This window comes from Phocoena phocoena, chromosome 13 (assembly GCF_963924675.1).
Source record: "Phocoena phocoena chromosome 13, mPhoPho1.1, whole genome shotgun sequence".
In the NCBI taxonomy this organism is placed as follows: Eukaryota; Metazoa; Chordata; class Mammalia; order Artiodactyla; family Phocoenidae; genus Phocoena; species Phocoena phocoena.
Genome location: NC_089231.1, coordinates 23,765,992 through 23,789,788, shown reverse-complemented (window position 1 = coordinate 23,789,788; position 23,797 = coordinate 23,765,992). Strand labels below are relative to the sequence as shown.

The following is a 23,797-nucleotide window of genomic DNA, read 5'->3' as shown; positions in this document are numbered from 1 at the left end:
CAAATTGTGCTAGAACAACTGGACATCTACATGCCAAAAAAAAAAAAAATAGTATCTAGAAACAGACCTTACACCTTTACAAAAATTAACTCAAAATGGACCAAAGATCTAAACATAAAATATAAAACTCCTAGAAGTTGTAAAAGAAAAAAAAAAAAACTCCTAGAAGATAACAAAGGAGAAAATCTAGGTGACCTTGGGTTTGGTGATAAGCTTTTAGATACAATAGCAAAGGCATAATCCATGAAAGAAAGAATAGATAAGCTAGACTTCATTAAAATTAAAAATTTTGCTCTATGAAAGCTCTGATCAAGAGAATGAAAGACAAGTCACAGACTGGGAGAAAATATTTGCTAAAAACTTATCTGATAACGGACTGTTATCTAAAATATACAGAGAGCATTGGAGACAAGATGGTGGAACAGAAGGACTTGAGCTCCCCTCCTCTCATGAAAACACAAAAATCACAACTAACTGCTGAACAACCATTAACAAAAAAAGACTGGGACCTACCAGAAGAGATATTCTACGTCCAAAGACAAAGAAGAAGCTACAACAAGACGGTAGGAAGGGTGCTTTCGCGATAAAATATACAAAGAACTCTTAAAACTCAACAAGAAGAAAACAAACAACTCAAAAAATGAGCCAAATATCTTAACAGGCACCGCATCAAAAATATACAGATGGCAAACATATAAAAAGATGCTCGTGATGTTATGATTTCTAATAAATATGTATTTGGTCTTCATCCCCATTTCTGGCACAGAACTCCTAAAACCCTTAGAATTTCCTAAGTGATGAGAGCAACAAAGTTGTCTTTTGTTCTGTTAATGAGGTGACTTTTGGACCACACCTCTGGTTGCCAGGAGAACCAACCATGTGATTAGAGGGTTGGAACTTTCAGCCCCAGTTCCCTGACCTCTGGGGAGGGGAGAAGGTTTGGAGGGTGAAATCAATCACTGATGGCCAGTGACTTAACCAATCATGTCTATGTAATGAAGCCTACATAAAAACCCCAAAGGAGAGGGTTCAGAATTGGGGAACCAGAACACTTCCACCATGCCAGGCCCCAAACTCCATGAGGACAGAAGCTCCTTTGTTCAGGACCTCATCCTATATGTCTCTTCATCTGGCTATTTATTTGTATCCTTTAATATACTCTGTAATAAATTGGTAAGCTAGTGAGCAAACTGGTTTCCTGAGTTCTGTGAGCTGCTCTAGCCAATCAATTGAACTCAAGGAGGGGGTCATGGGAACCTCTGATTTACAGCCAGTCTGTCAAGTAACAACTTGGATTTGCAATTGGCATCCTGAGTTTGAGGGGGAAATCATTGGAACTTCCAGTTTGTAGCCAGTTGGTCAGAAGCACAGGTAACCATCTGGGCTTGTGACTGGCAACTGAAGTAGAGGGCAGTCTTATAGAACTGAGCCCTTTCCCTGCGGAATCCGATGCTACCTCTGGGTAGATAGTGTCAGAATTGAACGGAATTGTAGGACACCCAGCTCGTGTCCCGAGCATTGCTTGGATACCACTCTACATATTGGAATTGGGTTCAGAATCCTTAATGCTCTATATCACATGACATTAGGGAAATTAAAATTAAACAATGATATGTCACCACGCACCTAATAGAATGGCTCAAGTCCAGAATACGGATAACACGAAATACTGAAAAGGATGCTGCGCAACAGGAACTCTCATTCACTGCTGGTGGGGATGCAAAATGGTATAGACACTTTGGAAGACAATTTGGCTGTTCTTACAAAACTACACATACTCTTACCATATGATCCAGCAATAACGCTTCTTGATATTTACCGAAATGATATTTACCCAAAGGTTATGCTGATATTTACCCAAAGGTTATGTTCACACAAAAACCTGCCTAAGAATGTATACAATAACTTTATTCATAATCACCAAAACCTGGAAGCAACCAAGGATGTCCTTCAGAAGGTGACTGGATAAATATACTGTGGTACATCCACACAATGGAATAGATGCAGTGCTAAAAGTAAATGAGCTATCAAGCCATGAAAAGATATGGAGGGAAATTAAATGCATATTAGTTAGTGAAAGAAGCCAATCTGAAAAGGCTACATACTATATGATTCCAATGATATGACATTCTGGAAAAGGCAAAACTATGGAGATAGTAAAAATATCAGTGGTTTCCAGGGGTTTGGGGTGGAGGAAAGGATGAACAGGTGGAGCACAGAGGATTTTTAGCCTAGTGAAATCACTCTGTATAATACTCTCATGGTGGATAAATGTCATCATATGTTTGTCCAAACCTATAGATCTACACCACCAAAGAATGGACCCCAATGTAAACTATGGACTTTGGGTGATAATGTGTCAATGTAGGTTCATCGATTGTAACAAATGTACCCTCTGGTGGAGGATGTTGAGAATGGGGAAGGCTACGCATGTGTTGGGGCAGGGGGTATATGTACTTTTTGCCCAATTTTGCTGTGAACCTAAAACTGCTCTAAAAAATAAAGTCTATCAAAACAAAATAAAACAAATCATAGTACCTTTAGGAAAAGAACAACACCCGAAAGAGTTCAATACAAATTTTAAAGAAACAGCTAAATAAACACTGGAATGATTTTCTCTACTCTCTTTGCCTGTCAAAACTACATATCCTTCAAAGTACAACTTGAACACCACTTTCTCAGTGATGTCGTCCCCAACTTCTGGACATACTTAGTCACTCCACTTCCTGCGATCCCATCCTGCTATCACAGTACTAATACCATGTTATAGAGTAGGAGTTCTCAAATTTTAGTGAGCATCAGAATCACCTGGGAGAACTTGTTAAAACAGGTTTCTTGTCCTGGCCAAGATCTGAATTTGGAGATTCTGAGTCTGAAGCCTATGAATTTCTATTTCTAACATCCTCCCAGATGATGCTAATGCTGTTGGTTCATGGACCACACTTACAGTAGCAGTTATGCTTTATTCTACACATGGCTGGCTCCCGTAAGACTGAGAGCTCAACAAGGAACCTCATCCAGCACACAGTAGGCACTGAATAAATGTCTTACTCTTTTTTGCTTCCTTTTATCAGCCTCTTCCTGTAAGTTTTGAAGGGCGCTTTGCATGAGCTTCATGTTCAAGTCCTGATCTTCTCTGTATTCCTGCTGAATATGCTCCATCTTCTCTTGGAGGGCTTTTTGCAAAGCAGCCCTTATTTCCTGTTTTGTCTTCTGTTTCTTTAGCCTATCCTGTTCATTCTCAAGTTTCACCTGTGTTTTGTCATTTTCCTATGGCAGAACAATAGTGAAGATACTGTATCAGTACAGTTGGACAAAACAAATAAGTTAATGCATTTCATTTAAGAGGTGAGAATAAATGGTTTCTTGGAAACACACACTCCTGGGTGAAAAGGTACTATAAGAAATAAAACTTGCCTTTTCATTGCTGAATCAGCAATACGGCTCTGTGAAATTGCTGTCTGTGTGTGATTATAAAGTAATAAATACTTGTGGAGTTCAAAATGCAGAAAAGTATAAGGATAAATCACTTTTATTCTGAATACCCATTCACCCACTACCATTCTCAACGTTTTGGTGTATTGACCTTCCAGACTTTAGTCTTCTATGCACATCTGCACATCTAGATTTGGATACATTATTAACCAGCAATAAGAGTCCAGAAATGCAGATGTCCACATCAGCTAAATATACAAAAGTAAATTAAGCATGTTGTTCTTTAAAAGCTCTCCCCCATTCCTCTCATTTTCTTATCTATCTGACCCTCCTGGCTAGCTTAACTGCCTGACCAATCAGTTTTAACTGGGGTACCACTGCTGTTGGGTGCTGTGAGCTTGGTATAAACTGAGGCATTAATCCTCCTGTCAAAGGCATTTGCACTCTCCTGGAGGGATAAGTCCTTGCCCAGCGGGGACAGGAGATGACACATTGATAGTAAGGAGGGATATAATCCCCAATTGACTTGATCTAACTGAGACTCACAACAGCCATGACTGCCATGATTTCTGGCTTGTGAGAGGGAAGTTATATGCTAGACTTTTCCATTAATGTCATGAGAGTAATTCCACACTGAATTGTGAGGGTCAAATGAGACAATAAAAGTAAAAATGCTCTGCAATATTTAAGGAAAAACAATGGATATCAAACATGAAAGCCAGTGGGATAGCAGGCCACACTTTTTATTTATTTATTTATTTTTCATTCATTTATTTATTTGGCTGCACCGGGTCTTAGTTGCCGCGTGCAGGACATTCGTTGCGGCATGCGGGATCTTCAGTTGCGGCATGTAAACTTTTACTTGTGGCATGTGGGATCTAGTTCCCCGACCTGGGATCAAACCCGGGGCCCCTGCAGCGGGAGTGTGGAGTCTTAGCCACTGGACCACCAGGGAAGTTCCAGGCCACACTTTTTAAAAAGTAAGGTTGACTATACCAGGAGGCAGCAATCAGCCAAATCAGACTATGAAGCAGGTAAAGATGGTATGGGGGGAGAACTGCTCAAAATTAAGAGACCTAAAAGCAGTTTAATATGTCTTGGTTTCCCCAGGATAGTTCTGATTTTACACCGTTGCGCTTATGTACTGAATTAAATGCACCCCTTTCAATCTCAAATGTGACCAGATTTGAATAATAAACAGTGACTCATTCTAAAAGAGACTTATAAGAGGACAACAATGTTTGGATCCTGATTTAAATGTCAAATAACCTAGACAGTGATGGAAATTTGATGCTGATTTCAGATGATAGCAATGAATTATTATTAATTTTTTTAGGTTTGATATTGGCATTGTATAAGAAAATATCCTTAATCATGTTGTTGAGACGCATACTAGAGATGTATTTAAGGGAGAAATGACATGTCTGGGATACACACACTCACACATTTTTGGCTGCATCGGGTCTTAGTTGTGGCCCACAGGATCTTTGCTGAGGCGCGCGGGATCTTTCATTGCAGCGTGCGGGCTCTTTGTTGTGGTATGCGGGCTTCTCTCTAGTTGTGGCATGTGGGTTTTCTCTTCTCTAGTTGTGGTGCTTGGGTTCCAGAGCACGTGGGCTCTGTAGTTTGGGGCACGCGGGCTCTAGCTGAGGCACGCAAGCTCAGTAGTTGTGGCACACGGGCTTAGCTGCCCTGCAGCATGTAGGATCTTAGTTCCCTGACCAGGGATTGAACCTGCGTCCCCTGCATTGTAAGGTGGATTCTTTACCACTGGACCACCAGGGAAGTCCCTGGGACATATTTTAAAACAAAAACAGAAGGGGGTAGAATATAGGAAATCAACATGTCAAAATGCAACAGCTGCTGAAACTGGGAGATCAGTACATGAGTATGATCATTGTACTCTCCACTTCTGTGCATTTGAAAATGTTCATATTATTATTTAATATGACATTACTGTTATAATTATAACAAATGTTATAACATTAAAAAGGGTGTAAAAACATTCTTGAAATTACAAAATAATAGAGATAAAGAACCCATCAGTGGCTGCCAGGGGTTAGGGTTGAGGGTGGTGATGAAATAAAATTTATATTTTAAGGTAGGATGAAAATGTAAACATAAAATTCTTTCTCTCTCTGTTTGGGCCTCCTCCCTCCCCCTTTACAGTGCAATGTGCATCTTCATTATACATTAACCAGACCTCCTCAAAGATGGGAATGCCTACTTCACGGCAAAGATCAATTCTTTTTTCTTTCTTCTGATGCCAGCAATAGAACTTTATAGAAGATTAATATTCTTTCCCAACTCTGTAAGGGGTCATGGTGACTTACTGCTTGCTTCGTATGTGCTTACCCGGACTATGTATCTTTGGTGAACTTATGTAAAATGTCAGTGTGTCATTTTGATGTATGATCCTCTGTCTTGAAAATGTATATGACTGTGCCTTCAACTACTAACAGGTGGAACAATTCTCAGAGCTTCTGAGAGTCTGTCTCTTGTATTATATAATCCTTAGTTTGGCTTGAAAAAAATTCTCTTTTCCTTCTTAACTTGATTGTTAATTGAATTTTCTTTGACAGAGGTTATAACAGTAAAGGAGTAGCTGGAAGGAGTTTTTTTGAATGATGGAACAATTCTATATCCTGATTCAGTAGTGGTTACATAAATGTAGTGGTTACATATGGTAAAATTTCATAGAACTATACCCCTTCCTCCAAAGAGTGCATGTAAAAGCTGGTGAAATCCAAAAGAGGGTTTTTTAGTTTAGTTAAATAAGGGAGTAACTTTAGTTGAAAGTATTATACGAGTATAAGTCTTTATAAGTCTCTATATATAATATTTTGTCATGTAAAGGTACACAGAAACTCTAATATTTTTGGCAACTCCTTGTTAAAGTTATTTCCAAAAAAAATTTTTTTTAAAGTAAGGTAGAAATAGAGATAGCTAGGTGTGCTATAAAAAATAAATATTTTGTCTTTGTCCCTGGTTCCTGGCACATAGCTCCTAACACCCTTGAAATCTCCAAAGTGATAAGATTATCTTTTGTAGCCTAATGAGATGACCAGTGGCTGGACCCCCTAGATAGCTTCAGGATGGGAGATGATAACTAGAAAGACCAAACCATGTGATCAGAGGGTTGGAACTTTAGCTCCACCCCTTGACCTCCAGGGAGGGAAGAGGGGCCAGAGATTGAGTTCAATCACCAATGGTGATTGAATTAATCAATCACGCCCATGTGATGAAACCTCCATAAACCCCCAAATGATGAGGTCCAGAGAGCTTCTGGATTGAACGCATCAAGGTGGTGGGGGCATGGAAGCTCTGTGTACCACCCCACATACCTTCCCCTATGCATCTCTTCCATTTGACCATCTCTGAGTTGTATATCTTACAATAAGCTGGTAATGGTAAGTAAAGCACTTTCCTAAGTTCTATGAGCTGTTTTAGTGAATTACTGAAACTGAGGGGGAGTCTTGAGAACCTTGGACTTTGTAGCCAAGCTGGACAGAAGTGTGGGTAACCTAGGGACCCACTACTTGTGATGGGTATCTGAAGTGAGGGCAGTCTTGTGGGACTAAGCCCTTCAACTTATGGAGTCTGACACTAACTCCATATAGTATCAGAACTGAATCAAATTGTAGGACACCTAATCAGTGTCTGCAGAGCATCAGAGTATTGTCTGATGTGAGAAAAAAACCCACACATTTGGTGTCAGAAGTGTTGTGAGTAAAACTGGCTCACTAAGTATCTTACACCAGAGGAGGGGGTATATATAAGGCCATTTGGGGGCCACTATTTTGATTTTCTTAGAGATCTTATACTAAACTGTTCAAAATAAAACAATCTTAAACCCAGAGAAGATTTCTGGGCTCTACATGTACCTTACCTTTGATGTTTCTTACGGTTTCAAATTTCAATACTTGGGATTCCCCAAGAAAATATTACCATCTTCCTAAATTTAGTGGTATTAAAGTATCAGATGTTGAAAGCTTTATATACGTATAAAATTGCTACCTTTTTGAGTGCTTGCACACATTTCCATTGACAACTCTAATTTGTATATTCTAGGGGCAGTGATCTTGTAGGAACAAAATTATTGATGCTGGTGGTCTGGGGGGGTCACTGTAGCTGTTGTATAAGCACTTTATATAGGATTTGGAAACTATCAATTATCCGTATCAAAGAATGGGGGGATGTTGCCAAATTGCCACTAGGCTTCATTGGCACTGCCGATGATTATCCCATTTCATCCTCACAACAAAGACAAGTGCCCTTTGCCTCATTTTGTAGATGAGGAAACTGAATCACAGTAGTGAAGTAACTTGCCCTATACAATGAGATGGCACTGTCAGCTGGGCCTTGAAATCCAAGGCTCTGACCATGGTCTGTTGCTCTGTGAATGAGCCTTGGCCATCAGGCAAACTATAGTAGCAGGCCGGCAAACTGTATTCTAGCCACTGATTTCATTGTCCTATCACAAGCATTTCAAAAGACCCACCACAAGGCGCGCCTCCTCCTCCTTCAGCCGCCGTCCTGCCTGCCTTTGCGCCTGGATGCTGGTGATCTGGGCATTCAGCCCCAGCCGTGTGTTCTCCACCAGCTCTCTTTGTCTCCTCGCCTCTTCGGCTTCTCGCTTCTCTTTGGCCAGTCGGTCTTCCTCCCAGAGCTTTGAGAACATCTGCTCTTCCACCAGCTCCTGCCTTTTCAGCTCCTCATTAAATGCTATCTGTGCTTTCCGATCCTTGCTCACTGCCTTCTGATGGATACAGGACAACTCAACACGGAGCTCCTCACAGCGTTCCCTGAAAGGACAATTTTAAAAAGAAACCCAGCCTTTCATAAGACATTGCTCTCTGTAGGCACAAATCTGCACAGTCAGACACTGAAGTAAGAAAGTTAAAGACCTGGATGTAGGCCATCTGAACACCGGAAACACATGAGGGAGCAGCAAGGAGGCAGGCACCATGATCCCACAGACAAAGCACAAGCACTGGAGTCAAGCAGAGCAGGCTTTGAAATCTAGTTTTGATATTTCCTATGTGACCTTAGATCAAAAACTCGATCTATCTGAGCCTGTTTCTATATCTGTGAAAGAACTGACTTTCAAGGTTCTGGTAAGAATCAGAGATAGATGGACATAAATACCTAGTAGGTAACAGGAACTCAGTAAATGGCAACTACTATTATTACTATAGAGGAAATAGAAGAGGGATGAGTCCCTGCAACATTACAAGTAGATTAAGGCTTTGGTAGAAAGAGACCCTGCATGTACATCCAAGAAAAGACCCAAGGATAGAGTTAGCATATCATGGTGATGTTTCCCCATTGCATCTAGATTCCTGGCAGGGCACACATCCACTGAAGGGGTTTCTGCTAGAGTTGAGAAAACAGTCCTCTTGTTGCCTTTTTACAACCAGGCTTGTGTCACCATTCAAGAAGAAATGCTATTTCAGTAAGTGTTTGGACCTCATCCTTTCTTTCAGCCTCAGTAATTTAAATTTCTTCAAATGTTCTTGACTGAGCCCATTTTTAATTTAAGAGCTGTGAAATTATTTAGGAATATTTTCAAAACCCTACTCTCCTCTTCCTCCCTACCCCCTCCCAGACCAGACTTGTTAAATCAGAATGTTTAACACATCTGTATTTTTTAAAAGCTCCTCAGATGGTTCTGACATATAGCCAAGTTTGAGAACTGTGATGGAAGGCAATGTTTTTTATAAACATCAAGTCTTCCTGGTTTCTAAATCAAATTCTACACCAAGAAGCTAAAGTTTGGAGAATAGGCTCAATAAAGAACTTTTAAAGAAATTCGAGTTGTTAAGACTGAAAGAAAAGATGAGGTCTAAGCTCTTATTGCAAGAGTGGTCAATTTCACACAAAATGAAACCCCCAAAATACACTTTAACATTTAAAAAAACGAATTCAGCTGTCTGAAATTCATCAGTGAAATTCTCAGAATTGGCCATGATAACTTATTAAAGTCCTTCCCAATCCTATGATTCATACTCTAACAAAGGTATTCAATTAATGGAAATTTAAAGCCTAAGGATAATAAGTATGGCTTATATTTTTAAATTTTTATTTAAAATCAACTCTTTCTTCCTAAGTATAAAACTAATACATGTTCATTGCAGAAAAACTAGAAAATATAGAAAAGTATGAAGACACTAAAAATAACATGTAATCCTACTGTCAGGAGATAATCACTATTAGCATGTTAATATATTTCTTTCCAGTCTTATGTATGTGCATTTTTACTAGAACTGGAGTTATTCTGCATATCTATATCTCCTTGTATCTTAATTTTTCTACCTACCATTATATTGGGAATGCTTCCTCATGAAATATTCTTTAAAACAATTCCTAACCTTAGAACTTTATTATAGTTTACTAAGCTGCATAACAGGCTACAGCCTATAAATATATCACAGTTTACTTAAACACTCCCCTATTTGATGAACATATAGGTTATGTCTAACTTTTATTACAATGTTGCAATGAACATTGTTTCTGTAGCTCTTTCTGTTTATTGCTAATGACTTTCTTAAGGTAATTCCTTCCTTAATATGAAATCTAAGAGTACAAAGACATTCTTAAGGCAGTTGATGATGCATGCTGCCAAGAATGCCAGAATTAACACATTATTGACCAGAGATGTATTAATATACGTCTTTTGTTACCCGAACATTATTGACCAGAGACGTATCAATATGGTTTTAGAGAGTGATACAATTAACATCACCATGCGAAGTTGTTAGAGCTTAAAATTGATCACAACTTATGACTGTCATTATCATTCACATTTTGCTCAGTTAGGTTTTTGTTCCAACCCTGTGTATATTATAAATGCAAGTTTATTATCATAAAATTTTCAAAAATAACGCCTTGCGAAATTTTGAGTGAAGAAGAATTTTTCAGTGAATTTTATGCAGACACTTTCTCTGATTGCCTGAGTGACATATATGCGAGTGTCTCAGAAGATGGTAGTTCTTCAGAATACAGTTCTGATTCAGATGATGTGAATATTAGACCAACAAAAAGGCAAAAAACCTTAGTGATTGATTCTGATACAGAAAGTGAAAATGAAACTCACGGTGCTGGAGAATGCTCCTTTGCTTCTACAGAAGAGTGGACTGAGGACAACATTTCATAACAAAAATTAGAAGACTTTAGAGGTGTGTCAGGTATAACTATTGAATGTAATAACACGCAAAGTATTAGCAAAATAACAGAATTAATTTTTGGTAATGACTTTTTCAAGTTGGTCGCTTCTCAAACAAACTTGTATCACCAACAGAATGAAAAATCATATAAAAAGTATGATAAGGCTTTAAAATGGACTGATGTAACCAATAGTGACATGAAGAAGTTTCTTGGATTAATAATTTTGATGGGACAAATAAGAAAGTCACACTGGAAAGAATAGTCGGTTGATCCCTTACTTGAAACCTATCTTTCCGAAGATTATGACCAGAAGAAGGTTCAAACAAATAATGACATTTCTTCACTTTAACGATAACTTGGAAACTCCACTTCTTGCAGACAGAATTTCAAAAGTTAAAGCTCTTTTGGATTATTTTCTACCAAAATTTCAATTGATCTATATACTCGAACAAGAGCTATCACTTGATGAGGCAATGATAAAGTGGAGAGGACGACTCAGATTCAAAACCTACGGAAAACTTACAAAATATGGAATTTCGGTCAGGATGGTTAGCAAAAGTGAAACCGGATATATATGTAACCTTGAGATTTACATGGGTGAAGAAAAGAAACTTCAAGAAATGGTTTCAGTCCTACAACCTTATCTTAGTTCATGGCACCATATTTACCAAGACAATTATTACAACAGTGTGTCCACATCTGAAATACTGTTGAAAAATAAAACCAGAGTTTGTGGGACTATAAGAGATAATTGTGGTCTACCAAACCAATTAAAGGATAAATCTAAAAATCTACAGAGGGGAGAAATGACATTCTTATGGAAGGGAGAAGTGATTCTTCTTACATGGAAAGACAAGAGGTTAGTCCGCATGGTGACAGTTATTCATGACGCCTCCATAGCATCTACAGGAAAGGAAGACAGGAGGAGTGGCCATCAGATAACTAAGCCCACTTGTCTAATAGAGTATAATAAATATATAAGGAGTTGATCGATCTGATCAATGCCTGGAAAACTTCAATATCCTCTGGAAAACTCAAAAATGGTATAAGAAAATGGGTTTCTATTTGAGTAATTGCGGTTTATTCAATGTGTTTAAAATTAATTGTAGCTTTAACGCACAGAATAAAATGACTTACAAGCAACTTTTGTTAGCAATAGTTAGAGAATGGGTAACTGACCATTCTGGTGAATGTAGTGGTAGTCCCGCACCTGGTCCTTCTTGTGGCGTTTCTAAAAGAGTCCCCTGCAAAGATCCACCTTGTCAACTATCAAGTAAAATAAAATAATGTATTCTAGAGGAAATAATATCCACAGGACTAAAAAAAAAAAAAAGTCACCAGAAAGTAGAGTCTGCTCTTCCAGGGGAAAGTGCAGTGAAACATGGTATATTTGTAATAGATGTTCTGTTCCCCTGCACAGAGGTGCCTGCTAGGGCCTATCACACTCTAACAAAATATTAGAATGCTTTCATAAGACATGTACAAAGTTTCAAATAAATACATTAAGTGCAAAAAAAGTTGTTGATATTTACTCAAACGTGGGTGTTTCAATATTCACTTACAAAACAAATCTTTGGCCACAGGCATTAGTTTATGCAAAAATCCCTCAGTCAATAATGTGTTAACACTGCATGAATGAGCTCATATCATAAACACTTCTTTAGATCAGTAGGTTTTCAAGCTTTTTTGATTATGTATGTCTTTCAGTAAAAAAACTTCTAAGCACCCACAACATTGTTTATAAATTACATGAGGTTATTAATATGTAACTATATCATATAAATTATTTATATGCAAAAATTAAAATAGATGAGCTAAAAAACATCAAATAGAATATCTATCTATTTTAATGATAATAATCATTAATAAGAGGAAAACTTTTTGTCAGTGCTTCACATGGCACTTTCACACATAAAATCTTATTTCATCCTCATAAGTGCCTTATAACTTAGATGGGGCAGCAAGTATCATCCCCATTTTAGAGTTAAAGAAATCGAAACCTGGCACTTCCCTGGTGGTCCAGGGGTTAAGACTCCACACTCCCAATGCAGGGGATCTGGGTTCAATCCCTGGTCAGGGAACTAGATCCCGCATGCCGCAACTAAAAGATCCCACGTGCTGCAACTAAAGATCCTGCATGCGGCAATGAAAATACCACATGCCACAACTAAGACCTGGCGCAGCCAAATAAATAAATAAAAATTTTTTTAAAAGGAGGGATTTCCCTGGTGGTGCAGTGGTTAAGAATCCGCCTGCCAATGCAGGAGACACAGGTTCGAGTCCTGGTCTGGGAACATGCTGCGGATCAACTAAGCCTATGTGCCACAACTATTGAGCCTGTACTCTAGAGCCTTGAGCCACAACTACTGAGCCCGTGTGCCATAACTACTGAAGCCCGTGGACCTAGAGCCCATGCTCTGCCACAAGAGAAGCCATCGCAATGAGAAGCACATGCACTGCAATGAAGAGTAGCCCTCACTCACCACAACTAGAGAAAGCCTGCGCACAGCAACGAAGACCCAACGCAGCCAAAAATAAATAAATAAAAAATAGTAATAAAAGAAAAGAAAGAAAGAAATAGAAACTCAGGGAGCCTAAGTATCTTTCCAAGCCACAGAGCCAGGAGTAGTAATATTATTAGCAACAGTTATTAAGTGCTTACTATTTGCCAGGCACTGTTCTAAGCACTTTACATATTTGAACTCTTATGATCTTCATAACAACCAGTCTTGCAACAAACACTATTGTAAGCTAATTATTATTATTATTTTATCCCCAGTTTACAGATGAGGAAATGAAGGCACAGAGCTGTTAAGTATCTTACGTAATTTCATACATTCAATATGTAGTAGAGCAGGGACTGAAGACCTGGCAGTCTGGTCCTGGAGTTCCTTGGTACTTCATTATATCATCAAGTGTTCTGACCACACATCCTAGGATATTCATTTAATAAAAACACCACAAAATACTAAAAAGCCAAAAAAATTCCTTCCTTAATCTGGGGTCCAATCACTGTGTACAAATATAGGACATTTAAAAAGAAGTCTGGGGCACAGAGGGAACATACCTCAACATAATAAAGGCCATGTATGACAAACCCACAGCTAACATCATACTTAACAGTGAAAAACTGAAAGCATTTCCACTAAACTCAGGAATAAGACAAGAATGCCCACTTTTATTCAACAGTTTGGAAGTCCTAGGCACAGCAATCAGAGAAGAAAAAGAAATAAAAGGAATTCTAATTGGAAACAAAGAAGTAAAACTGTTTGCAGATGACATGATACTATACATAGAAAAATCCTACAGACACCACCAGAAAACTATTAGAGCTCAATGGTGAATTTGGTAAAGTTGCAGGATACAAAATAAATATACAGAAATATGTTGCATTTCTATACACTAACAACAAATTATCATAAAGAGAAATTAAGGAAACAATCTCATCTACCATCATATCAAAAAGAATAAAATACCTAGGAATAAACCTACCTAAGGAGGTAAAAGACCTGTACTTGGAACACTAAAAGACTCTAATGAATGGAATTGAAGATGACACAATGAAATGGAAAGATACACTGTGTTCTTGGATTGGAAGAATTAGTATTGTTAAAAAAGGATCATACCACACCCAAGGCAATATACAAATGCAATGCAACCCCTATCAAAATACCAATGGCATCTTTCACAGAAATAGAACAAATAATTTTAAAATCTGTATGGAAACACAAAAGACCTCAAATAGCTAAAGCAATCTTGAGAAAGAAGAATACAGCTGGAGAAACCATGCTCCCTGACTTCAGACTATACCACAAAGCTACAATAATCACAACTGTATGGTACTGGCACAAAAACAGACACACAGATCAATGGAACAGAATAGAGAGCCCAGAAATAAACCCATGAACTTATGGTAAATTAATCTATGATAAAGGAGGCAAGAATATACAATGGAGAAAATACAGTCCCTTCAATAAGTGTTGGGAAAACTGGACAGCTACATGTAGAATAATGAAATCAGAACATGCTCTAACAACGTATATAAAAGTAAGCTCAAAATGGATTAAAGATCTAAATGTAAGACCGGATACCATAAAACTCCTAGAGGAAAACATAGACAGAAGACTCTTTGACATAAACCATAGCAATATTTTTTTGGATCTGTCTCCTTAAACAAGGGAAATAAAAGCAAAAATAAACAAATGGGGCCTAATTAAACTTAAAAGCTTTTGCATAGCAAAATAAACAATCGACAAAATGAAAAGACAACCTACTGAATGGGAGAAAATATTTGCAAATGATATGACTGATAAGGGGTTAATATCCAACATATATAAACAGTTCATACAACTCAACATCAAAAGAAAAGAAAAAAAAAGCCCGATTAAAAAATGGGCAGAAGAACTGAAGACATTTCTCCAAAGAGGATATGCAAATGGCCAAAAAGCACATGAAAAGATGCTCAGCATGGTTAATCATCAGGGAAATGCAAATCAAAACCACAATGAAGGGATTCCCTGGTGGTCCAATGGCTAGCACTCCATGCTTTCACTGCTGAGGGCCCAGGCTCAATCCCTGGTTGGAGAACTAAGATCCCACGATGCACGAGGCATGGCCAAAAAAAAATGAAAGAAACAAAACCACAATGAGATATCACCTTGCACCTGTCAGAATGGCTATCATCGGGGGAGACCTTCAAGCTGGCAGAGGATTAAGACGTGGAGATCACCTTCCTTCCCACAAATACATCAGAAATACATCTACATGTGGAACAACTCCTACAGAACACGTACTGAACACTGGCAGAAGACCTCAGACCTCCCCAAAGGCAAGAAACTCCCCACGTACCTGGGTAGGGCAAAAGAAAGAAAAAACAGACAAAAGAATAGGAAGAGGACCTGCACCTCTAGGAGGGAGCTGTGAAGGGGGAAAAGTTTCCACACACTAGGAAGCCCCTTCACTGGTGGATACAGGTGGCAGAGACGGGAAGCTTCAGAGCCACGGAGGAGAGTGCAGCAACAGGGGTGCAGAGGGCAAAGCGGAGAGATTTCCACACAGAAGATCAGTGCCGACCAGCACTCACCACCCTGAGAGGCTTGTCTGCTCACTCGCCAGGGTGGGTGCGGGCTGGGAGCTGAGGTTTGGGTTTCGGAGGTCGGATCCCAGTGAGAGGACTGGCGTTGGCTGCGTGAACACTGCTTGAAGGGGCTAGTGCACCACAGCTAGCCGAGAGGGAGTCCGGGAAAAAGTCTGGAACTGCCTAAGAGGCAAGAGACCATTGTTTCGGGGTGCATGAGGAGAGGGGATTCAGAGCACCGCCTAAACGAGTTCCAGAGACAGGCGTGAGCTGTGGCTATCAGAGCGGACCCCAGAGATGGGCATAAAATGCTTAGGCTGCTATTGCAGCCACCAAGAAGCCTGTGTGCAAGCACAGGTCACTATCCACACCTCCCATCCTGGGAGCCTGTGCAGCCCACCACAGCCAGGGTCCCGTGATCCAGGGACAACTTCCCGGGGAGAACACACGGTGCACCTCAGGCTGTTGCAACCTCACGACAGCCTCTGCCGCTGCAGGCTTGCCCCGCATTCCATACCCCTCCCTCCCCCCCCGCCTCAGTGAGCCAGAGCCCCCGAATCAGCTGCTACTTCAACCCTGTCCTGTCTGGGTGCAGAACAGCTGCCCTCAGGCAACCTACACACAGAGGCGGGGCCAAATCCAAAGCTGAACCCCAGGAGCTGTGTGAATGAAGAAGAGAAAGGGAAATTTCTCCCAGCAGCCTCAGGAGCAGCGGATTAAACCTCCCCAATCAACTTATGTACCCTGCATCTGTGGAACACGTGAATAGACAACGAACCATCCCAAAATTGAGGTGGTGGACTTTGGGAGCAACTGTAGACTTGCAGTTGGCTTCCTGCATGTAATTCATTTCTGGTTTTATGTTTATCTTAGTTTAATATTTAGAGTTTATTATTATTGGTAGGTTTGTTTATTGATTTGGTTGCTTGCTTCCTTCTATATATATATATATATATATATATATTTCCTTTTTCTCTTTTTGTGAGTGTGTATGCGTATGCTTCTATCTGTGATTTTGTCTGCATAGCTTTGCTTTTACCATTTGTCCTAGGGTTCTGTCTGTCCCTTTTTTCTTTTAGTACAGTTTTTAGCACTTTTTATCATTGGTGGATTTGACTTTTAGTTTGGTTGCTCTCTTCTTTCTTTCTTTCTTTTTCTGAATTACTTTATAATTTTTAATAATTTAAAATTTTTTTATTTTAATAACTTTATTTTCTTTCTTTCTTTCTTTCTCTCTTTCTTTCTTTCTTTCTTTTCTTTCTTTTTTTTCTCCCTTTTCTTCTCAGCCATGTGGTTCACAGGGTGCTCTGGCCAGGTGTCAGGCCTGTGCCTCTGAGGTGGGAGAGCCGAGTTCAGGACATTGGTCCACCAGAGACCTCCTGGCTTCATGTAATATCAAACAGCAAAAGCTCTCCCAGAGATCTCCATCTCAATGCTAAGACCCAGCTCCATTAAATGACCAGCAAGCTACAGAGCTAGACACCTTATGCCAAACAACTAGCAAGACAGGAACACAACACCACCCATTAGCAGACAGTCTGCCTAAAATCATACAAAGTTCATAGACGACCCAAAACACACCACCAGATGCAGTCCTGCCCACCAGAAAGACAAGATCCAGGCTCATCCACCAGACCACAGGCACTAGTCCCCTCCACCACGAAGCCTACACAACCGACTGAACCAACCTTAGCCACTGAGGGCAGACAACAAAAACAACAGGAACAACAAACCTGCAGCCTATGTAAAGGAGACACCAAAACACAGTAAGTCAAGCAAAATAAGAAGACAGAGAAACACACAGCAGATAAAGGAGCAAGGTAAAAATCCACCAGACCAAAAAAATGAAGAGAAAATGGGCAGTCTACCTGAAAAAGAATTCAGAGTAATGATAATAAAGATTATCCAAAATCTTGGAAATACAAGGAGAAAATACAAGAAACGTTTAAGAAGGACCTAGAAGAAATAAAGACCAAACAAACAATGATGAACAACACAATAAATGAAATTAAAAATTCTCTAGAAGGAATCAATAGCAGAATAATTGAGGCAGAAGAACGGATAAGTAACCTGGAAGATAAAAATAGTGGAAATAACTACCGCAGAGCAGAATAAAAAAAAAAAAAATGAAAACAACTGAGGACAGTCTCAGAGACCTCTGGGACAACATTAAATGCCCCAACATTCAAATTATAGGGGTTCCAGAAGAAGAAGAGAAAAAGAAAGGGACTGAGAAAATATTTGAAGAGATTATAGTTGAAAACTTCCCTATATGGGAAAGGAAATAGTTAATCAAGTCCAGGAAGCGCAGAGAGTCCCATACAGGATAATTCCAAGGAGAAACATGTCAAGACACATATTAATCAAACTATCAAAAATTAAATAAAAAGAAAAAACATTAAAAAGAGCAAGGAAAAAGCAACAAATAACATACAAAGGAATCCCTATAAGGATAACACCTGATCTATCAGCAGAAACTCTACAAGCCAGAAGGCACAGGCAGGACATATTCAAAGTGATGAAAGGGAAAAACCTCCAACCAAGATTACTCTATCCAGCTAGAATATCATTCAGATTTGACGGAGAAATTAAAACCTTTACAGACAATCAAACACCAAGAGAATTCAGTACCATCAAACCAGCTTTACAACAAATGCTAAAGGAACTTCTCTAAGCAGGAAACACAAAAGGAGGAAAAGATCTACAATAACAAACCCGAAACAATTAACAAAATGGTAACAGGAACATACATATCGATAACTAACTTAAATGTAAATGGATTACATGCTCCAATCAAAAGACATAGACTGGCTGAATGGATACCAAACAACACCCATATATAGGTTGTCTACAGAGACTCACTTAAGACCTAGTGACACACACAGACTGAAAGTGAGGGGATGGATAAAGATATTCCATGCAAAAGGAAATCAAAAGAAAGCTGGAGTAGCAATTCTCATATCAGACAAAATAGACTTTAAAATAAATACTATTACAAGAGACAAAGAAGGACACTACATAATAATTAAGGGATCAATCCAAGAAGATATAACAATTGTAAATATCTGTGCACCCAACATAGGAGCACCTCAATACATAAGGCAAATACTAACAGCCATAAAAGGGGAAATCGACAGTAACACAATCATAATATGGGATTTTAACACCCCACTTTCACCAATGGACACATCAGCCAAAATGAAAATAAATAAGGAAACACAAGCTTTAAATGATACATTAAACAGATGCACTTAATTTATATTTTATAGGATATTCCAGCCAAAAACAACAGAATACACTGTCTTCTCAAGTGCTCATGGAACATTCTCCAGGATAGATCATACTGTGGGTCACAAATCAACCCTTGGTAAATTTTAAAAAACTGAAATAGTATAAAGTATCATTTCTGACCACAATGCTATGAGACTAAATATCAATTACAGAAAAAAAATCTGTAAAAACTAAAAACACATGGAGGCTAAACAATACACTACTAAATAACCAAGAGATCACTGAAGAAATCAAAGAGGAAATCAAAAAATACCTAAAAACAAATGACAATGAAAACACAATGACCCAAAACCTAGGGGAGGCAGCAAAATCAATTCTAAGAGGGAAGTTTATAGCAATACAATCCTACCTTAAGAAACAAGAAACACCTCAAATAAACAACGTAACTTTACACTTAAAGCAGTTAGAGAAAGAATAAAGAATAAAACCCCAAAGTCAGCAGAAAGAAAGAAATCATAAAGATCAGATCAGAACAGAAATAAATGAAATAGAAAAGAAGGAGACGGTCTCAAAGATCAATAAAACTAAAAGCTGGTTCTTTGAGAAGATAAACAAAATTGATAAAATATTAGCCAGACTCATCAGCAAAAAAAGGGACAAGACTCAAATCAACAGAATTAGAAATGAAAATGGAGAAGTAACAACTGACACTGCAGAAATACAAAGGATCATGAGAGACTACTACAAGCAACCATATGCGGATAGTATGGACAACCTGGAAGAAATGGACAAATTCTTAGAAAAGCACAACCTTCCGAAACTGAACCAGGAATAAATAGAAAATATGAACAGACCAAACACAAGCACTGAAATTGAAACTGTGATTAAAAATCTTCCAAAAAACAAAAGCCCAGGACCAGATGGCTTCACAGGCAAATTCTATCAAACATTTAGAGAAGAGCTAACACCTATCCTTCTCAAACTCTTCCAAAATATAGCAGAGGGAGGAACACTCCCAAACTCATTCTACGAAGCCACCATCACCTTGATACCAAAACCAGACAAAGATGTCACAAAGAAAGAAAACTACAGGCTAATATCACTGATGAACATAGATGCAAAAATCCTCAACAAAATACTAGCAAACAGAATCCAACAGCACATTAAAAGGATCATACACCATGATCAAGTGGGGTTTATGCCAGGAATGCAAGGATTCTTCAATATACGCAAATCAATCAACATGATAAATCATATTAACAAATTGAAGGAGAAGAACCATATGATCATCTCAATAGATGCAGAGAAAGCTATAGACAAAATTCAACACCCATTTATGATAAAACCCCTGCAGAAAGTAGGCAGAGAGGGAACTTTCCTCAACATAATGAAGGCCATATGTGACAAACCCACAGACAAGTTCGTCTTCAATGGTGAAAAACTGAAACCTTTTCCACTAAGATCAGGAACAAGACAAGGTTGCCCACGCTCACCACTCTTATTCAACATAGTTTTGGAAGTTCTAGCCACAGCAATCAGAGAAGAAAAAGAAATAAAAGGAATCCAAATCGGAAAAGAAGAAGTAAAGCTGTCACTGTTTGCAGGTGACATGATACTCTACATAGAACATCCTAAAGATGCTACCAGAAAACTACTAGAGCTAATCAATGAATCTGGTAAAGTAGTAGGATACAAAATTAATGCACAGAAATCTCTGGCATTCCTATACACTAATGATGAAAAATCTGAAAGTGAAATCAAGAAAACACTTCCATTTACCATTGCAACAAAAAGAATAAAATATCTATGAATAAACCTTCCTAAGGAGACAAAAGATCTGTATGCAGAAAACTATAAGACACTGATGAAAGAAATTAAAGATGATACAAATAGATGGAGAGATATACCATGTTCTTGGATTGCAAGAATCAACATTGTGAAAATGACTCTACTACCCAAAGCAATCTATAGATTCAATGCAATCCCTATCAAACTACCACTGGCATTTTTCACAGAACTAGAACAAAAAATTTCACAATTTGTATGGAAACACAAAAGACCCCGAATAGCCAAAGCAATCTTGAAAACAAAAAACGGAGCTGGCGGAATGAGGCTCCCTGACTTCAGACTATACTACAAAGCTACAGTAATCAAGACAGTATGGTACTGGTACAAAAACAGAAATACAGATCAATGGAACAGGATAGAAAGCCCACAGAGAAACCCACGCACATACAGTCACCTTATTTTTGATAAAGGAGGCAAGACTATATAGTGGAGAAAAGACAGCCTCTTCAATAAGTGGTGCTGGGAAAACTGGACAGATACATGTAAAAGTATGAAATTAGAACACTCCTGAACACCATACACAAAAATAAATTCAAAATGGATTAAAGAACTAAATGTAAGGCCAGACACTGTCAAACTCTTAGAGGAAAACATAGGCAGAACACTCTATGACATAAATCACAGCAAGATCCATTTTGACTCACCTCCTAGAGAAATGTAAATAAAAACAAAAATAAACAAGTGGGACCTAATGAAACATAAAAGCTTTTGCACAGCAAAGGAAAACATAAACAAGACCAAAAGATAACCCTCAGAATGGGAGAAAATATTTGTAAATGAAGCAACTGACAAAGGATTAACCTCCAAGATTTACAAGCAGCTCATGCAGCTCAATAACAAAAAAACAAAAAACCCCATCCAAAAATGGGCAGAAGACCTAAACAGACATTTCTCCAAAGAAGATATACAGATTGCCAACAAACACATGAAAGGATGCTCAACATCACTAATCATTAGAGAAATGCAAATCAAAACTACATTGAGGTATCAGCTCACACGGGTCAGAATGGCCATCATCAAAAAATCTGCAAACAATAAATGCTGGAGAGGGTGTGGAGAAAAGGGAACCCTCTTGCACTGTTGGTGGGAATGTAAATTGATACAGCCACTATGGAGAACAGTATGGAGGTTCCTTAAAAAACTAAAAATAGAACTACCATATGACCCAGCAATCCCACTACTGGGTGTATACCTTGAGAAAACCATAATTCAAAAAGAGTCATGTACCAAAATGTTCATTGCAGCTCTGTTTACAATGGCCAGGACATGGAAGCAATGTAAGTGTCCATCATCGAATGAACGGATAAAGAAGATGTGGCACATATACACAATGGAATATTACTCAGCCATAAAAAGAAACGAAATTGAGATATTTGTAGTGAGATGGATGGACCTAGAGTCTGTCATACAGAGTGAAGTAAGTCAGAAAGAGAAAGACAAATACCGTATGCTAACACATATATATGGAATCTAAAAAAAAAAATGGTTCCAAAGAAACTAGTGGCAGGACAAGAATAAAGATGCAGACGTAGAGAATGGAGTTGAGGACACGGGGAGGGGGAAGGGTAAGCTGGGACGAAATGAGAGAGTGGCATGGACATATATACACTACCAAATGTAAAATAGATAGCTAGTGGGAAGCAGCTGCATAGCACAGGAGATTAGCTCAGTGTTTTGTGTCCACCTAGAGGGGTGGGATAGGGAGGGTGGGAGGGAGATGCAAGAGGGGGGGATATAGGGATATATGTATACGTATAGCTGATTCACTTTCTTATAAAGCAGAAACTAACACAACATTGTAAAGCAATTATACTCCAATAAAGATGTTAAAAAAAAAAAGAATGGCTATCATCAAAAAGAACATAAATAACAATGTTGGCAAGGATGTTGCACTATTGGTAGCAATGTAAATTAGTGCAGCCACTTTGGAAAACAGCATGAAGGTTTCTCTAAAAAGTAAAAACAGAACTACCATATGACCCAGCAATTCCAGTCCTGGGTACATATCCAAAAATAAAAAAACAAACACTAATTCAGAAAGACACACACACCACAATGTTCATAGTAGCAGTATTTATAATTGTCAAGATATGGAAGCAACCTAAGTGTCCATTAACAGATGAATGGATAAAGAAGATATGGCATATATATACAATGGAATACTACTCAGCCATAAAAAAGAGTGAAATTTTGCCATTTGCAGCAACATGGATGGACTTGGAGAGCATTATGCTAAGTGAAATAAGTCAAACAGAGAAATACAAATACCACATGATATCACTTACATGTGGAATCCAAAAAAATACAAGAAACTAATGACTATAACTAAAAAGAAGCAGACTCAGAAATACAGAGAACAAACTTAGTGGTTACCAGTGGGGAGAGGGAAGGGGGGAAAGGCAATACAGGGGTAGGGGATTTAAAAAGTTTTTTTCATGATGTACCAACTTTTTCTCTGTGAAAGACACCCCTAAGAGGAAAAAAAAAACAAGCTACAGACTAGGAAAAACTATTTCTAAACCACATATCCTACAAAGGACTCATATCTGGAATATACAAAGACTTTTCAAAACTTAACAGCTAATCCCATTAGAAAATGGGAAAAGATATGAAGAGACACTTCACCAAATTGAATGTACACATGGCAAATAAGCATATGAAAAGTTGTTCAACACCACCACCCATTAGGGAAATGCCAGTAAAGGTGGCAATGAGATATCATTACACACCTCTGCTGTACTAGTGGCAGTATGAAAAGCTGGCAAAGATATGGAAAAACTTAATCTTTTACACATTACTGGTAGAAATATAAAATCGTACAGCCACAATGGAAAACAATTTGTCAGTTTCTTACAAAATTAATCATACATATAAGACCCAGCATATGGCAATTATCCTAGAGAAAGGAAAAATTATGTTCACACAACTATCTGTACACAAATGTTCATATCAGATTCATTTATAATAGTTAAAAACTAGAAACAATCAAAATGTACTGCAATAAGTGAATGATTTATAGAAACTTAAGTACATCCATGC

At 38.4% G+C, this 23,797-nt stretch overlaps 1 protein-coding gene across 1 annotated transcript in view; it reads right to left on the bottom strand.

Moving 5' to 3' along the window:
- The window catches only part of CFAP53 (cilia and flagella associated protein 53), a 65,959-nt gene that overhangs the window by 29,468 nt on the left and 12,694 nt on the right, over positions 1 to 23,797 (bottom strand). Inside the window, exons 4-5 of the mRNA XM_065890312.1 lie at positions 7,937 to 8,240; positions 3,052 to 3,270 (exon numbers count right to left, since the gene is read on the bottom strand). Of these exons, the coding sequence (XP_065746384.1) occupies positions 3,052 to 3,270; positions 7,937 to 8,240 (523 nt within the window). The remainder of the gene's footprint in view (positions 1 to 3,051; positions 3,271 to 7,936; positions 8,241 to 23,797) is intronic.